This window comes from Stegostoma tigrinum, chromosome 9 (assembly GCF_030684315.1).
Source record: "Stegostoma tigrinum isolate sSteTig4 chromosome 9, sSteTig4.hap1, whole genome shotgun sequence".
Lineage (NCBI taxonomy): Eukaryota > Metazoa > Chordata > Chondrichthyes > Orectolobiformes > Stegostomatidae > Stegostoma > Stegostoma tigrinum.
This window is the reverse complement of record NC_081362.1, coordinates 68,909,560-68,924,387: the sequence shown is the minus strand read 5'-3', so window position 1 is coordinate 68,924,387 and position 14,828 is coordinate 68,909,560. Positions and strand designations below refer to the sequence as shown.

Genomic DNA, 14,828 nt, shown 5'->3' with positions numbered 1-14,828 from the left:
TTCAAAAGATATTACCTCACAATGAATAATGATTCAAAAAATTCAAAACACTGACATGTATCTTTCTTAGTATCCTATTCTTTAGATTTAAGTGAATAAAATACGTACCAGCAGGTTTTTTCCTAGGAGGGCATCAGCCCGTCCCATCGTCAGCAAATGTCTTTCCCAGTGTATACATGCACACACATAAGAGTTATTGGATCATGATCTGGAGCGCAAGCCCTTGCTAATTTTTAATCCTGCATATCTCAGAGGTGCAAGGGTCAATGATAGTGGCCCTACTACAGTCCATGCTGAGGTCAGTTAATGCAGTAAACTCTGAACATTGATCCTTGGACTTCTCTGGTCTGGATGGCTCAACAGCTTACTAGGCAATACTTTTTCCTTGAAAAATTAAATTTTCTCTAAAATTTCCACCGATTTTTGTCATTCAACTATAGAGCCCCTTACAAGTTGAACCTGGAAACTGCCTGTGCCTCAGTGCACAAAAAAAGGAATTGTTCAGAAGGGAAAGGAGCTGAGATTATGGACAATCCAAGCACTAATATGCATCTCATTTTGTCCAATTCACACGTGGTGGGAGCTGAACGTGCAGGTTGTGTCCTGCGGCAATGGCGGATTGAACGTGAACTGGAGCAACGGCAGCAGATCATGAGTGGACCAGTGAGAGTCGTTCGGTGAGGCAGACAAGGGTGGGTCAGTGAGACAGACGAGGGTGGGTCGGTGAGGCAGACAAGGGTGGGTCAGTGAGACAGACGAGGGTGGGTCAGTGAGGCAGACGAGGGTGGGTCGGTGAGACAGACGAGGGCGGGTCAATGAGGCAGACGAGGGCGGGTCAGTGAGGCAGACGAGGGCGGGTCAGTGAGGCAGACGAGGGCAGGCCGGTGAGGCAGACGAGGGCGGGTCAGTGAGGCAGACGAGGGCGGGTCGGTGAGGCAAATGAGCACGGGTCAGTGAGGCAGGCGAGGGTGGGTCAGTGAGGCAGGCGAGGGTGGGTCGGTGAGGCAAATGAGGGCGGGTCAGTGAGACAGACGAGGGCGGGCCGGTGAGGCAAACAAGGGCGGGTCGGTGAGGCAGTCAAGGGTGGGTCGGTGAGGCAAACGAGGGCGGGTCAGTGAGACAGATGAGGGTGGGTCGGTGAGGCAAACGAGGGCGGGCCGGTGAGGCAGACGAGGGCAGGTCGATGAGGCAGATGAGGGTGGGCTGCTGAGGCTGACGAGGGCGGGTCGGTGAGGCAGACGAGGGCAGGCCAGTGAGGCAAACGAGGGCGGGTCAGTGAGACAGATGAGGGTGGGTCGGTGAGGCAAACGAGGGCGGGCCGGTGAGGCAGACGAGGGCAGGTCGATGAGGCAGATGAGGGTGGGCTGGTGAGGCTGACGAGGGCGGGTCAGTGAGGCAGACAAGGGCGGGTCAGTGAGGCAGACAAGGGCAGGTTGATGAGGCAGATGAGGGTGGGCTGGTGAGGCTGACGAGGGCGGGTCAGTGAGGCAGATGAGAGCGGATCGGTGAGGCAGACAAGAGCAGGATGGAGAGGCAGATGAGAGCGGGTCAGTGAGGCAGACAAGAGTGGGATGCTAGCAGCGGCATGGCGTGTGCTGGAAAGCCTGGAGTAGCCATTCATTGTGATTATGGCTGATCATCCAATTCAATAGCCTAATCCTGCTTTTTCCCCATAGCCTTTGATCCCATTTGCCCCAAGTGCTATATCTACTCGCCTCTTGAGTACATTCAATATTTTAGCAAAGGCTACTTCCTGTGGTAATGAATTCCACAAGCTCACCACTCTTTGGGTGAAAAAATGCCTCCTAATCTCTATCCTAAATCATCTGCCCCGAATCCTCATACTGTGACCCCTATTCTGGACACACCCACCATTGGGACCATCTTCACAGGTTTTCAAACAGTCATTTCTCCATTTCAGTCCTCATACAAAAACACAGAAAGTAAAAATACTGTCTTTACAGCTGAATCTCACTATCTGTGTCTGAAGCCATTTAACAGCTATATGTTGCTGAAGTGAAACATGTCCAGTCAGTTGTATTTTAGTAGGTGACAAACTTACTTCTCAGATTCATTTTATGGCACCATGTACTGCTACTTGTATCATTCTGGCTCCAAGTGTCAAACCTGTTTTTTGCCATGAAAGCAGTAAGTGTCCTTTTTCAGAAGGTGTGATCATTTCTCACTTTCCTATGTGAGCAAACATTGTGTTGTTTTGGTGACTTTGCAAAAGTTCAGTTGAACTACACACTGACAATTTTGTTTGGTTTTACACGTAATCCTCAGAGCCAAATGAAACCAAGGTTTAAGTGGATACTGCAGTTTTCACTTTGGGGGCGTGTGATTGCAATGGTGGTCTGATTGTCTAATGAGACTGCTTTCAAAGCAATTTCTAAAGTCTTTATCAATCACTTTTATTTTCCCAAAAGAGTTTTCTTGGGAGCATTACCAGCTTTTACTGATTCATTCACAATCCTACAATTAACAAAGTATGAGTTAATGTTACGCACAGAAGTTGCCACAGTAACGGCAGAGCGTCGAGTCTTGTAGCTTTTGTTGTCTAGCTTCTGTCTATGTTCTATGTTCTGTCGGTTGTATAGGTAAAGAACAGGAAGAGGCACTGGAACTAAGTAGACGACTGGGCAGATTTATTTTTGTATGCTAGCTGGGGATTTGAATTGGAAGGTTTGGTTTCCTAACATTGTGCAGCTTGACTTTTGATCTCAGATTACGACACACAATGTTGTCCATACTGTCTTTGAATAGCTTGAACAAAGAAAAGTAGCTAACTTATTTCTGAATTATGCAACAAACCCCATTGCAGAAGTGATGAAACCACCGTGTTCAAGAGGTGTAAACATATAGATTCAGATTTGTAATCTCCCTACATGAAATGAGTTACTAGTAATTATAAGAACTCCATCCCAATCCCACTTCAGGTATAACTCCCCACCAAATGCCACCCCCAGCTCCACCATCTGGGAGATTTTGCAGCGTGTGCTCAGCATTTCACTCAACAAGATCAGGAATTGAATAGACTTTTGTTTCAAAACTACATCCTTGAAATAATGTCAAGTCACAGAATGTTTAATAGAAAATGTATTTAGAGTTGTGTAAGTGGAATTATGAAAGTTTTTGCTAGCACAAAAAGGATTCTAAGTATTGGCTTGAAAAGTTTAAAAAAAGATGACCACCAGACTAACTTACTAGCTATTTACATGTTGGTACATTGAAATCATCAGTTCAGCTTCATTGCGGCCTTCTGATATGTTTAATTCAAAATCACTTAACGCTGGGAAGAAATGGTTGCTTTATATAGTTTGAAACATTCTATAAACGTGGAGGATTGTTTAATATAGATGTACATGTGCTTCCTTTTCATGAGTAGTATGTGGGATAGACTCGAATCCATCTTGGGCAATGAAAGTCTTCTTTCTCTACCAGCTTTAAGGGTTCAACATAAAACTAATTGGGGACTGTCTCAAAAAAGCTCTTCGTGGTGCAAATCTGTTGCATAAAGCTGACCATTGCTCAAAAATGAATCTGATCAAATCATTAGAATTGGAATTGGAAAATTCACAGATGCATCAGATGATCCCAAATCTAGCTAAATATTTATCTAACTTTGTCTTTAAGACAACAGTTGAAGTTTATTCTCTGCATCCCTCCATGCCCTCTACCGTTCTTTCAAATTCACTGATATTGCTGAAGTACAATTTCCTGGATGCCTCCAGTTCTTGTTTGAATATTTGTTTATGGGTGAGAGTGAGTGTCAGCAGCAAGCATGAGACATTATATATGAGACTGATTTTATCCGTCACCAGCCATGGTTGCAGTCTTTTCACTTGGATCGCAAATTGTAGATTAGCTAAAGGAAACTCGTCATTTTTTTTCTGCACACTCTCTCCCTTCAGTCCAGTGATCATAAAGCAAATAGCCAGCACCCTGCTGAGACAAGCTGACCCAATACATGTTATGAGTCATTTTACCACTTTTCATGTGATCACACAATAAAAACAGAAAATGCTGGAAAAACACATCAAGAGTCTTTGAACTCAATGTTAACTCTGTTTTCCTGTCCACAGATGCAGCCAGACCTGCTAAGTTATTGCAACATTGTCTGTTTTTATTTCAGATTTTCAGCATCCGCAGTACTTTACTTTTATAAGATCACACACAATGGTTCACATAAAAACAGCCCTTTGGCCTATTTGATCTCACCATCTCAGAATACCAAACCTACTGCTTTCCCATTACAGCATCTGGTTATTTCCTAAATGAGTCAATTGTCTTGATTTCAATTATGCTTCCTGGTAATCCATTCCAACTGTCTACCACCCTCTGTGTAAAGAAAAACTTCCTGGCATTTATTCTTTGAAAAGTTCCTGGTGGCCAAACATTATGAGGTTTGGAAACTCGTGATCCACAGTTTCCAAAACTGAAATGACCATCAAACTTAATGCTGAGCAGATTTGTTTGAGAGCAGTTTTGGATATATTCTCATTGCACTATTTAGATTTAGGCTCATCATCACATGTCCCAAATAATTATTTACTACTCTGGCAAAATTGTTTGACCAGCCTTAACAAATAGCAGCTATTCCGACAATTCCAAACATCAATAAAATACCCTGATACGTTTCGCCTTAAAATGATCAAAGAAAGTTTCCAAAGCTAAATGCGATGTTTTTGAAGACTTAACAAAACCTACTTGCTACAGGCATATTGTCCCCAGTAGTCTGCTGGAAAAGCTAATGAGCAGAAAAGTCAGAACACTTGAACTGAGAACACAGCATCTGTCAAGTAGATATACTAATCTGACTTCAAGGGTCTCACTTACTCATCATTGCTGCCTCGCCCAAGCACATCCTAACGATGAACATGCATGTTTGCACTGATGCAGTGTCCTCAGTGTTATCGTTGGCAATTCTTTAAATAAAAACTTGACATTCGCTGTAAAAGTTGATTTCAGACTTCACAGTTGTCTATTGAATTTCTACATGTATCCAGGAGCTGTCCAGGAACAGTCATTTTTACTGTTGTTAAACAATTGAAAATGATTAGGAAATAGTCTACATTTTTCCAATGAAAATAACCTAAAAATCAAACATCTTGCATTTTCCTCTTTTGATTTCAGTTTATGACGAAGAGCCCAAATAAACGCTTGGGTTGTGTTACATCACAAGGTGGGGAGGAGGCCATTAAACAGCACCCATTTTTCAAGGAAATTGATTGGGTGCTGCTGGAACAGAAGAAAATAAAACCTCCATTTAAACCAAGGATTGTAAGTACCATCATTCAGCAGTTTATTGCAGGGAATCACATGATAACCACAACAAAGTAGTTGTTCATAATTATTCAGCAACTGGTTTTAGATTTATGACATGAACCAGTTTGTTACGAGGTTAAAAAAAAGCAATAGCCAGCATTCCAGAAACACAGTGTTTCTTGCCATCACAGATAGTAAGAATGCAGTATTATCATGGCCAAGGTATGTGCATTGCTCCTGTAAAAACATATCGGCAGAGCACACTCTAGTTGAGGGTGCTTTTATTTTGGATTAGCACTGTGGTCCCCTAACTCTTCAGAGAAAGGCTAGGATAGGCACAACAGAAATGTATAATGACAATTTATGTTTATTTAATACTTTAATATAATAAATGTGCCAGGTACTTTAGAGAAGCTCCAAACCGCAAAATTAGATACTGAAGTATGTTCGGCAAAAATTACCACAGATGCCGGTTAAGAAGGCATACAGTGTTTTAGCTTTTATTAATAGAGGGATCGAGCTCCGGAACCAAGAGGTTATGGTGAAGCTGTACAAAACTCCGGTGCGGCCGCACTTGGAGTATTGTGTACATTTCTGGTCACCGCATTATAAGAAGGATGTGGAAGCTTTGGAAAGGGTGCAGAGGAGATTTACTAGGATGTTGCCTGGTATGGAGGGAAGGTCTTACGAGGAAAGGCTGAGAGATTTGAGGCTGTTTTCATTAGAGAGAAGAAGGTTGAGAGGTGACTTAATTGAAACATATAAAATAATCAGAGGGTTAGATAGGGTGGATAGGGAGAGCATTTTTCTTAGGATGGTGACGGCGGGCACGAGGGGGCATACCTTTAAATTGAGGGGTGAAAGATATAGGACAGATGTCAGAGGTAGTTTCTTTACTCAGAGAGTAGTAAGGGAATGGAACGCTTTGCCTGCAACGGTAGTAGATTCGCCAACTTTAGGTACATTTAAGTCATCATTGGACAAGCATATGGACGTACATGGAATAGTGTAGGTTAGATGGGCTTGAGATCGGTATGACAGGTCGGCACAACATCGAGGGCCGAAGGGCTGTGCTGTAATGTTCTATGTTCTATATGTTCTATGCCCAAAAAATGTAGTTAAGAAGTAGGGTTTAAAATGGGTCTTAGATGAAGAAATAAAGGTCGAGAGTTGTAAATGTTTAGGGAGGGAATTCCAGTGCTTATGGCCCAAGCAGCTGACAGTGCAGCCACCAGTAGTGGCACAATTATCATTAGGAATGCTCAAGAGGTTAGTATTAGATAAATGCAGAAATCTTGCAGGGTTGTAGAGCTGGAGAACATTACAGAGAGAAAGGGAGCACACAGGACACTGCCATGGAGGAATTTTCAAAACAAGGATCAGAATTTTGGAACCAAGACATTGTTTGATGAAGAACCAGTGTATATCATTGAGCACAGGTGTGAAAGGGAGTACAGCTTATTCATGTAAAACATGAATGGCAAGTCTTCGGATGGCTTCAGGATTATGGAGGAGGAATATGGGAGATCATTGAAGTGTTGAGTAGAATAGTTTAAAGGCAACAAAAACATAAATGAAAGTTTCAGTAAGAGATGAGCTGAGACGAATCTAGTGATGACTGAATCCATTTCTGATCATCGGCAAAAAAAACCCATCATTTTCACTAACATCCTTTAGGGAAGGAAACTGCCATCCTCGCCCGGTCTGGTCTACATGTGACTCCAGACCCACAGCAATGTGGTTGACTCTGAACTGTTGTCTACGCAATTAGGTGTGGGCAATAAATACTGCCTAGCCAGTGATGCCCACATCCTGTGAATGAATAAAGAAAGAAAAAAGAGACAGAGACAATGTTGCATGGTATTACTGAGCTGTAAGTGGGTGCTCTTAGTGATAGTATGTCTCTGCTGTCAGAAGTTCAAATAGAACAGCAAGGTTGTAAATGCGAATGGCTATTTTACTGCAGTAAGTTTCTCTTCGTCCCGTACTGGGTACCAGACAAGTAGTTGGATAATTTCGATCAGTGGAGAATTTGAGGGAGGTGGTGGTTAAATAGAGCTGGTGTTGTCTATGTATTTGTGAAAACTGAAGTTGTACTTTTGATATGTTAGCCCCAAAGGACAGAATGTCGATGAAACATTGGAAGGGATCAAAGGTAGATCCTTGGGGCATACCAGAGTTAATGATGCACCAAGAAGAGAAGCCATTGCAAATGATACTTGGGAGTGAAATAAGCAAAGAGTGGAACCCAACAAGTCTAATCCTGCCAATTGGAAATCAGTGGAAATGTATTGGAGGAGGGTAGAGTGGTCAATCATGTTTAAGACTAAAGTCAGATCAAGAAGTTTGAGTAGCTGTTGATTACAGTCACAGTTGCAAAGGACATCATTTGTGAATACGGTAAAATCTGTCTCAATACAATATGGAGATGGAAATCTGATCTGACAAACTCAAAGATGGAGTTAAAGATAAAATGGACACAAGTTGGAAGGCAACAATATATTCAAGGACTTTGGAGAGTAAGCAGAGGTTGTAAATGAGGTGTTACTTTACAAAAAAGATATGCCCCTGTTGTTTTTGAGGAGAGGGTTGACGATGGCAGATTTCCAGCAGCACCGCTTGTACTCAAGAAGAGAGAAAAAACCATGGCCAGTTTGGCTGACATGGAGACTAGGAGGGGAAGTTGGATGGTGTGCAGTTAAGTGCACACAAGGTCAAGGAAGAGAAAATAATACTTTTAGAGAGTTCATGGGGCAGGGAGGGGGGCGTGGAAATGAGAGAGAAACTAGAGAAAGAGGTGCATTTAGGGCTTGGGAAGCATGATGTTTGAAAAATGGCCCAATCAGTTGGTAGATGACCGGGAAATGTTGGGGGTGCATGTTCAAATGGTAACAATATTATGACAATGAGATCTCTTATTGTAAGGAGTTAATATGGAGAAGACCGGGAAGAAGAGTTTAAAAAGATGGTTTGTAGTGGAGACAAGAAGCCAAACATTTCAGAATGTCTTGGGATAATGGAGGAATTTTAGAGACCAGAGCAGAGCTAGATAGTGCAATCAATGGTCCAGTTGTATTTGGTGCTGAATAGCTAAAGCATTTGTACATCATATCCCTTCAAATCTGGATCTCCTCTGTTTAAGGGAGTAAAAGCAAGGATCCCACTGAGTGAATGACCACAGTGAGAGAGGGTAATGGTTGTACTGGGGGTGAGGGCAACAAGTGTGGAAATGAGGGTGCAGTTGACAGCTCTGCATCAGATGTGGCTCTGTAGTATCAATTTCATACATTTTCACAAGTTTGAAAATGTTGGCCTCAACATAAATGTTATGAATGTTCGGAAAGCAATTTCACTTTTATTTACTAAAATATGAGTGCAAGATAAATTGTTACTAAGTATGGTGTGAACTACATCCTGTTTCAGTATTTAATAGTAATATTGGAATTAACATAAAATGTTTGCAAATTGCAAGGGAGTTTCATTACTTGTGGACTCAATCTCAATGCTTTTAGCTATAATCTTTAAACAGATTGGGTGGAAGTGTTGTTTCAGAGGACACTTGTTCATAACCAGAGTTTCTCACCTGCAGGCTTCATCTGACACACCCATTAGGGGTTAGAAATAATGTTCCCACACAATTTCTGACAGTACCCCTGTATAAATGAACAGTCAAGGGTCTATGGGATGAGGTCTGAGTGACTGACTGCCTAATTTTTCCTTCTTTGTTAAGGAAGTTGTAGCTTCAGAATGGTCCCTCTAAATCAGAGGTGGGTTGCAGTAATTGAACTTTGTGTTATATCAGCATTCTCACTGTACATTCTTTAGAAATGATAAGCAATGCAGTTTGATGCACAAACACGATTAGATAAATCTCTAAAGTTTTCAGTTTACTGTTGTGACATGAGTAACTATTTTCTATTTGTTTCACTGTCATAATACAGTTCATTGCTCTTCATATCAGTTGGTTTATGATCAAGAATGAATCTTTTTAGTGGTTTGTCCTTGACAGCGTTGCACACTTATAGCGGGGTATAGCTAATGTGCATCTTCCTGTTCAATCTTATCATCAAATTTTAATTACTAGATGAAAATGGAACTCAGTAGAGCGTATACATCACCCATGCTGTGTTAACTCAATGTTATTATAACTGTATGGCTCTTTTGTGAGGCTTTGCCCTGCCTGGTTGGTGGTCTGTAATTACAAAGGTGAATAAAAGAGAAAATTTATTAATAAGAGCTTCATTCTCACTGAAGAGGCTTTAGACCAATCCACATTAACGACCTGCTCTGAAAACTCTGCTCACATATTAACAGCTGTGACAAATTTCATCACAGCAGTTGAGATGATCCAAAGCATTCTGTTTAAAACAATCTACAGCCATTGTGAAACAACCAACAAGATTAATGTAAAACAGTCCGCAACATTGTACGTGAGAAAGCAAATTCATCCTTTCTTTCAATGTCAACCAATCCTTTAAAAAATTCAATATTCCAAATCTGAAACCACATCTTCACCAACAACAAATTAGTTTGTCCTTGTGTCACTTACAATCTGTGTGTCAGGTTTTGAAATCCATCCATTAGCTTTAATATAACACTTAATTGAGTTAATATAACACTTTTGTTTTCATGTGGGACACAAGAGACTAAGGGCCAAATCTTGCAACCACAAATCAGATGGACCATTGTCTCACCTCAAGTTTGTTTACAACCTGAGTTCAGCATTCAATATCATCTTGCCAGTAATTCATAATGTGGAAGATTGGCAGATGGAAAAATCAGTTATTATTTTATAAAGTTTGTTGAAGGGTGGTTAGCTGTAATTTTCCATTACCCATTCCATTTCTCGGTAGCTACAGGAACGCTAACACTGGAAGTGTTATGTTTGAAGAGGCAGCAGAGGGCAATGAAAAGCTTGCAAAGAAGACTATGTCTACATGTAACAGCAGAGACTGCTGCTGAAGGTGGCAGTTGTTTGATGTTAGTTGGGTGTTTTTCTTCAGTTTGATAGACATTGCAAATATGAAGAGAGAGTGAGTAGAACAGGGAACTGGAGACAAGGCTATACTGGAGGGTGAGGTCTCCAAGAGAAAAACAGGAGATCACTGTGCCCCATGTAGCTGTGTATGCTGGAGGACACTCTTCCTGTGAGAAGGAAATGAAGAGATGGGCATAGGGAACGCCAGATATCCAGAGCTGCTGCTTTTCGGGGGTCAAAATAAGATAGATAACACCAGCTGTCAGTCCACAGAAGGAGAAGGTGTTACCCGGCCCAGAGAGTCAATTACCTTCAACTCCCAGAGTGGCAGGATCTTCGCAGACAGTATATATTTGCCATTCAATAAAGATAGTGATAATTGCAGTGTTTAAGTGAACAAATCACATATCTTCTCACAAGCAATGATGTTTGTCAGGCCAAGAGAGTCAAAGACTTTGCACGTATTGCTGTAGTCACTAACAGGGGATAGCTATCAAAATGCTATCAGGCTACTCAAGGGCATTTGTCAATTGTAACGACTTCATTTCATCAATTTACAACTTGTATATGGCCATCATTATGTCAGTGTGGATCCAAGTCAGAAGGAAATGAGAACACTTCCTTTGTTCATAGGCTGTATTGACTGCTCAGTCTTATAGCTCCCTCCACTCTTTCATATTTCTTTTTTATTCTTTTATACCCAGAATGCTATCACACACAAAAGGGTGTCTTTCTCACCACCAAATCGCTGTGATGTTGCTTTAAACTGCTAACCACCACCAGTAATCATCCATACAGCCAACTAAATATCTATAAACAAAGTCCATTGTGGGTAATGCAAACCGTCAAAGCGAGGGGGAGGTAGAGAGAGAGGAAAGGGGCTAAATTGGCCTTGAGGGATGCATACTAACTGATTGGTTGCCATACTATTCAATTAGTGTTTTCCCATCACTACTTGTGATGCTGCCTGAACCTTTCCACATTTTTTGACCTTCTCTTTGATAGTAAGCCTCGCTTCTGTATTAAAACGTAATTCTGACAGGCTCTGACAATACCAATTTTCTGTTAAACATCAACCTTCAAGCATGCCCTTCTGCCTACATACAGCGCATTCAAGTGTTCTGAAAAAGTGGAGCTAATTGTAATCCTTTCACAAGTGGGTGATGATCACCAAAGGAATTTTTGGCTTCCTCCCAAAAACCATTTGATGTAGGCTGTAATCCCCAATCATTTACAGTGAGTCCTTCACATGTTCTTCCCATGAGGGAGCTGATGTTAATTTACTATTTGGCTGCTTCACTTGCATTTTCTGAAACACCTCATGGATTCCCACATGATTTCCTAAACACATTTCTTACTGTGCTGTCATCTTCGTCATCACAATCTTCATATTTTCACACATATCCTGAAAGCCATTGTCACCAAGTTCATCACGTTGTCAAATAGGAACTGTCAATCCATTCCCTGCCCATTTCTCCACTACCTTGACTATTATTATTTCTTTCTCTTTATTATGTATTAATTGTACACTGACTAAGTCTAGTTGCCATGTCTACAAGTATAAGATGAAAATGTTGTTTTCATTATCCCATGCCTTGAAGTTGATTGCTTTCACTGTGCTAAGGTCTCTTGTGAATTTGTGGACTCACTACAGGCTCTGATATTCTTTACATATATCACATTTGCGTTGATCACTCCTGTGAGTTTAGTGTGCACATCATACCTTGCTCCTACACCTTTTAGCAGGATTTTTAATGAGTGAGAACATGGCTGAGAAAACTGCTGATGTAATTTTGAGATAATTGGCCTATTTTTCCTTTAAATTCCAATCTCCTGATGTTAGTAACACCTGCTTAATATTTTAATTAGAAAAGTTAGCTCTGCTTAAGAGAAGACAGCAATATCCAGAATGTGTAAACTGTTCATTCACTGACTTCCCAAATGCAAGTGTCTCATGATGTTCCATGTTTTTTCTCGTTGAACATTTTTTCAAGAATGGCCTGCTTACTAGTCAGGATACTTTATGTGCCAACATCGTGGTTTACGCCAGCAATGTTACTGGGAATTACCACTGTTTTTAGTGATTTTAGCATGTGATCATCCCAAACATGAAGCAGATTGGACTCTCAAATTCCTCAACTTTACTTTGAACCTTATCATTTGAAAGAATCTAGGAAACATTTTAACTAATCCGCTGTATAGACTGTGGATGTGTAGCCACTGTCCAACACAATGTGGCTGAATGGGCTACACCTCTTGTTACGAGTATAATTCTTACTGCCTGATCAGTACTGTTTTCTTCCCTGGTGTAAGTGTCAAGAGTATTTATTAAAATCTTGCTATTCCATTTAGGACAACTCATTGTATTACGGTATCTTGAGTTGGACCTAAAATGCTCATTCACCAAACCCTGGGCGTTCCTGGGGTTCATTCTTCTGCTACCACTCCTCAAATACTGTTGTCTGTTACGATTGTCAGAGGTATCTCTGTCTTCTTTCATTCTAGATATGATTCTTTTTTCATTTTGAAGTTTTTGACCTGTATCTGGGCTGTCTCACATTGCTGCTACAACTGAATCCTCCCTTCTTTTTTGTGACTGCTGAATGTCCCATTGGAGCCATGAAGACCACTGTGAATTAATTCCTTCCCAGGAATGTTTTTTTAAGGCCTGGACATCAGATGAAAAACGTATTTCTTTCTCAATATAAAACTCCCATTAATTCTCAGATTCTTTCCATGTTTGACGTCTTAGCACAGTTTGACAATTTACAGTCATTGAATTAGGAATCTGCAATAGAATTTTTGCAATTGTGCGTTCAGTCTGTTAAATTCTGTTATTTAATCTTTCATTAAACTTACAGAAATAACTCGCCAGAGGCTGGCATCCTGTCACCAAGTCACCCTTTATTTACATGTGGAGAGTCCTTGACACTGATCCAGCTCCCTCAGAATGAACAGAACCTTTGACACTCCTGTTTATATCTGTCAGCCAGGGCTCCCTGATTGGACCAGGTTAACAGCCCCAAACAGGGAACTCATATTCTGTGAGGTCCAACTGGCTGACCTCATTACAATCACCACACATATAACTCGATTTTTAAATATATCAAAGTCTTACCATACGTCATATGTTTTTAATGGGCAATAATTTTTTTATAATTTTTGTAGTCAGTTTTATTAGATTAAAATAACTATGAAAGAATATTGCTTTCCCAAAAATATTTGCATTCACTAAGGTAAAATAACTTATATTCAATTGAAAAGCATAAAGCATCAAACTAATTTACTACTTGTAGCTCTTAAAAACTGATATTTCAAAATTCACAGTCAGAGTACAGCAACTATCCCTGGGGAAGAATTTTACTGTCACCTAGGAATAACTTTATGGTGGGGGATGACAATAAAATTTTCCAGTTCGTGTTCTACTGCTCTCCTACTTAGACTGAACCTGCACACAAATTTATAGGTGACAGATAAAGCCTGAGTCTGCCTGCCCACCCTTTTGCCATCTGAGATCTATAATTAGCGATCAGGGACCGCTGAAAGGCTGGATCCCACCAACCTCAATTTTGAGATTTGCAGAGAATATTCAAGGGCAGCGGAAGCCTGGCGAGCTACTCTCCTCTACCCTGCCAGGTTTCTGACAGGAAGTAGTAACCATTGTCCTCAATGGCAATCTTTCCTCATGGACACACCCTGTGGCCCACTCTCACCAATGCCTGCCTGTCACTGGTACTGTTTCTTCTGATGCCCATAATACCTGGTTTCTCCATCAAAACCCACACCCTGTCTTGCTGACCTCCCCCTGCCTCGTCTTGCGATGATCATTGCACTATCCTTGTCCTGGGCCATTGAAGCTGAGGACTGAATGCAATACCAATTCTAGTCACTAAACTTACTGGTGCTGCAGGACCACAAAGCTGCTGGCCAATTGGACTATCAAGGTAACAAGTCCCCTTGCCAGCCAATTGACTCTTAAGTAGTGGGGAAGGAAAGCCCACCATCTGAAAAACCATACACATAATTTCCGAAGCCCTGGAGCTTTGGAAAATCCCCCAAGACCTGCAGTCATGTTACTCCAGCATAAAAAAACAATTTGGACATGATATTCGTCGTGTCAAGATCAGCTAGTAAGGTCCAGAATTTATTTCAATTGAACAATTCAACAATAAAGGAAAACATCCTTATTGAATTTTAATTAAATGTGTTATTTGAAAAGGAAGACGTTTTGAGGTATATTTGTATCCTATGTAAAACCTTTCATGAAATAGTTGTGGTCAAGGTAGAAGAAATTGGGTAATTTACATTTAATTTATGTTTAAACCTAAGAATTTTGTTGCTATATATAGATATTCACCGTGAATTTCTCTTTCTACGTTTCACAACACTGTGCATCTCTTGTGCATAATGATGTAAACTCTTTGCCACAAAACTGATTCAAAATTATTTCAAAATGTGACAAACCAGTGATTCATCTTGGAAATTGTTGCAATACTATCGGACAATAATGCTGAATTTCTTTTAAGTGGCTTGATTCAGTAATACCTCTGGTTACTAAATGCTGCATGTTGAATAACAGTTG

The 14,828-nt window shown here is 40.9% G+C and overlaps 1 protein-coding gene across 2 annotated transcripts in view; it reads left to right on the top strand.

The window, feature by feature from the left end:
- The window catches only part of LOC125454665 (protein kinase C epsilon type), a 556,093-nt gene that overhangs the window by 534,819 nt on the left and 6,446 nt on the right, over positions 1-14,828 (top strand). For both annotated transcript variants that reach the window (XM_048535674.2, XM_059648613.1), the window contains one exon: positions 5,137-5,283. In XM_048535674.2, coding sequence (XP_048391631.1) covers positions 5,137-5,283 — 147 coding nt within the window. The remainder of the gene's footprint in view (positions 1-5,136; positions 5,284-14,828) is intronic.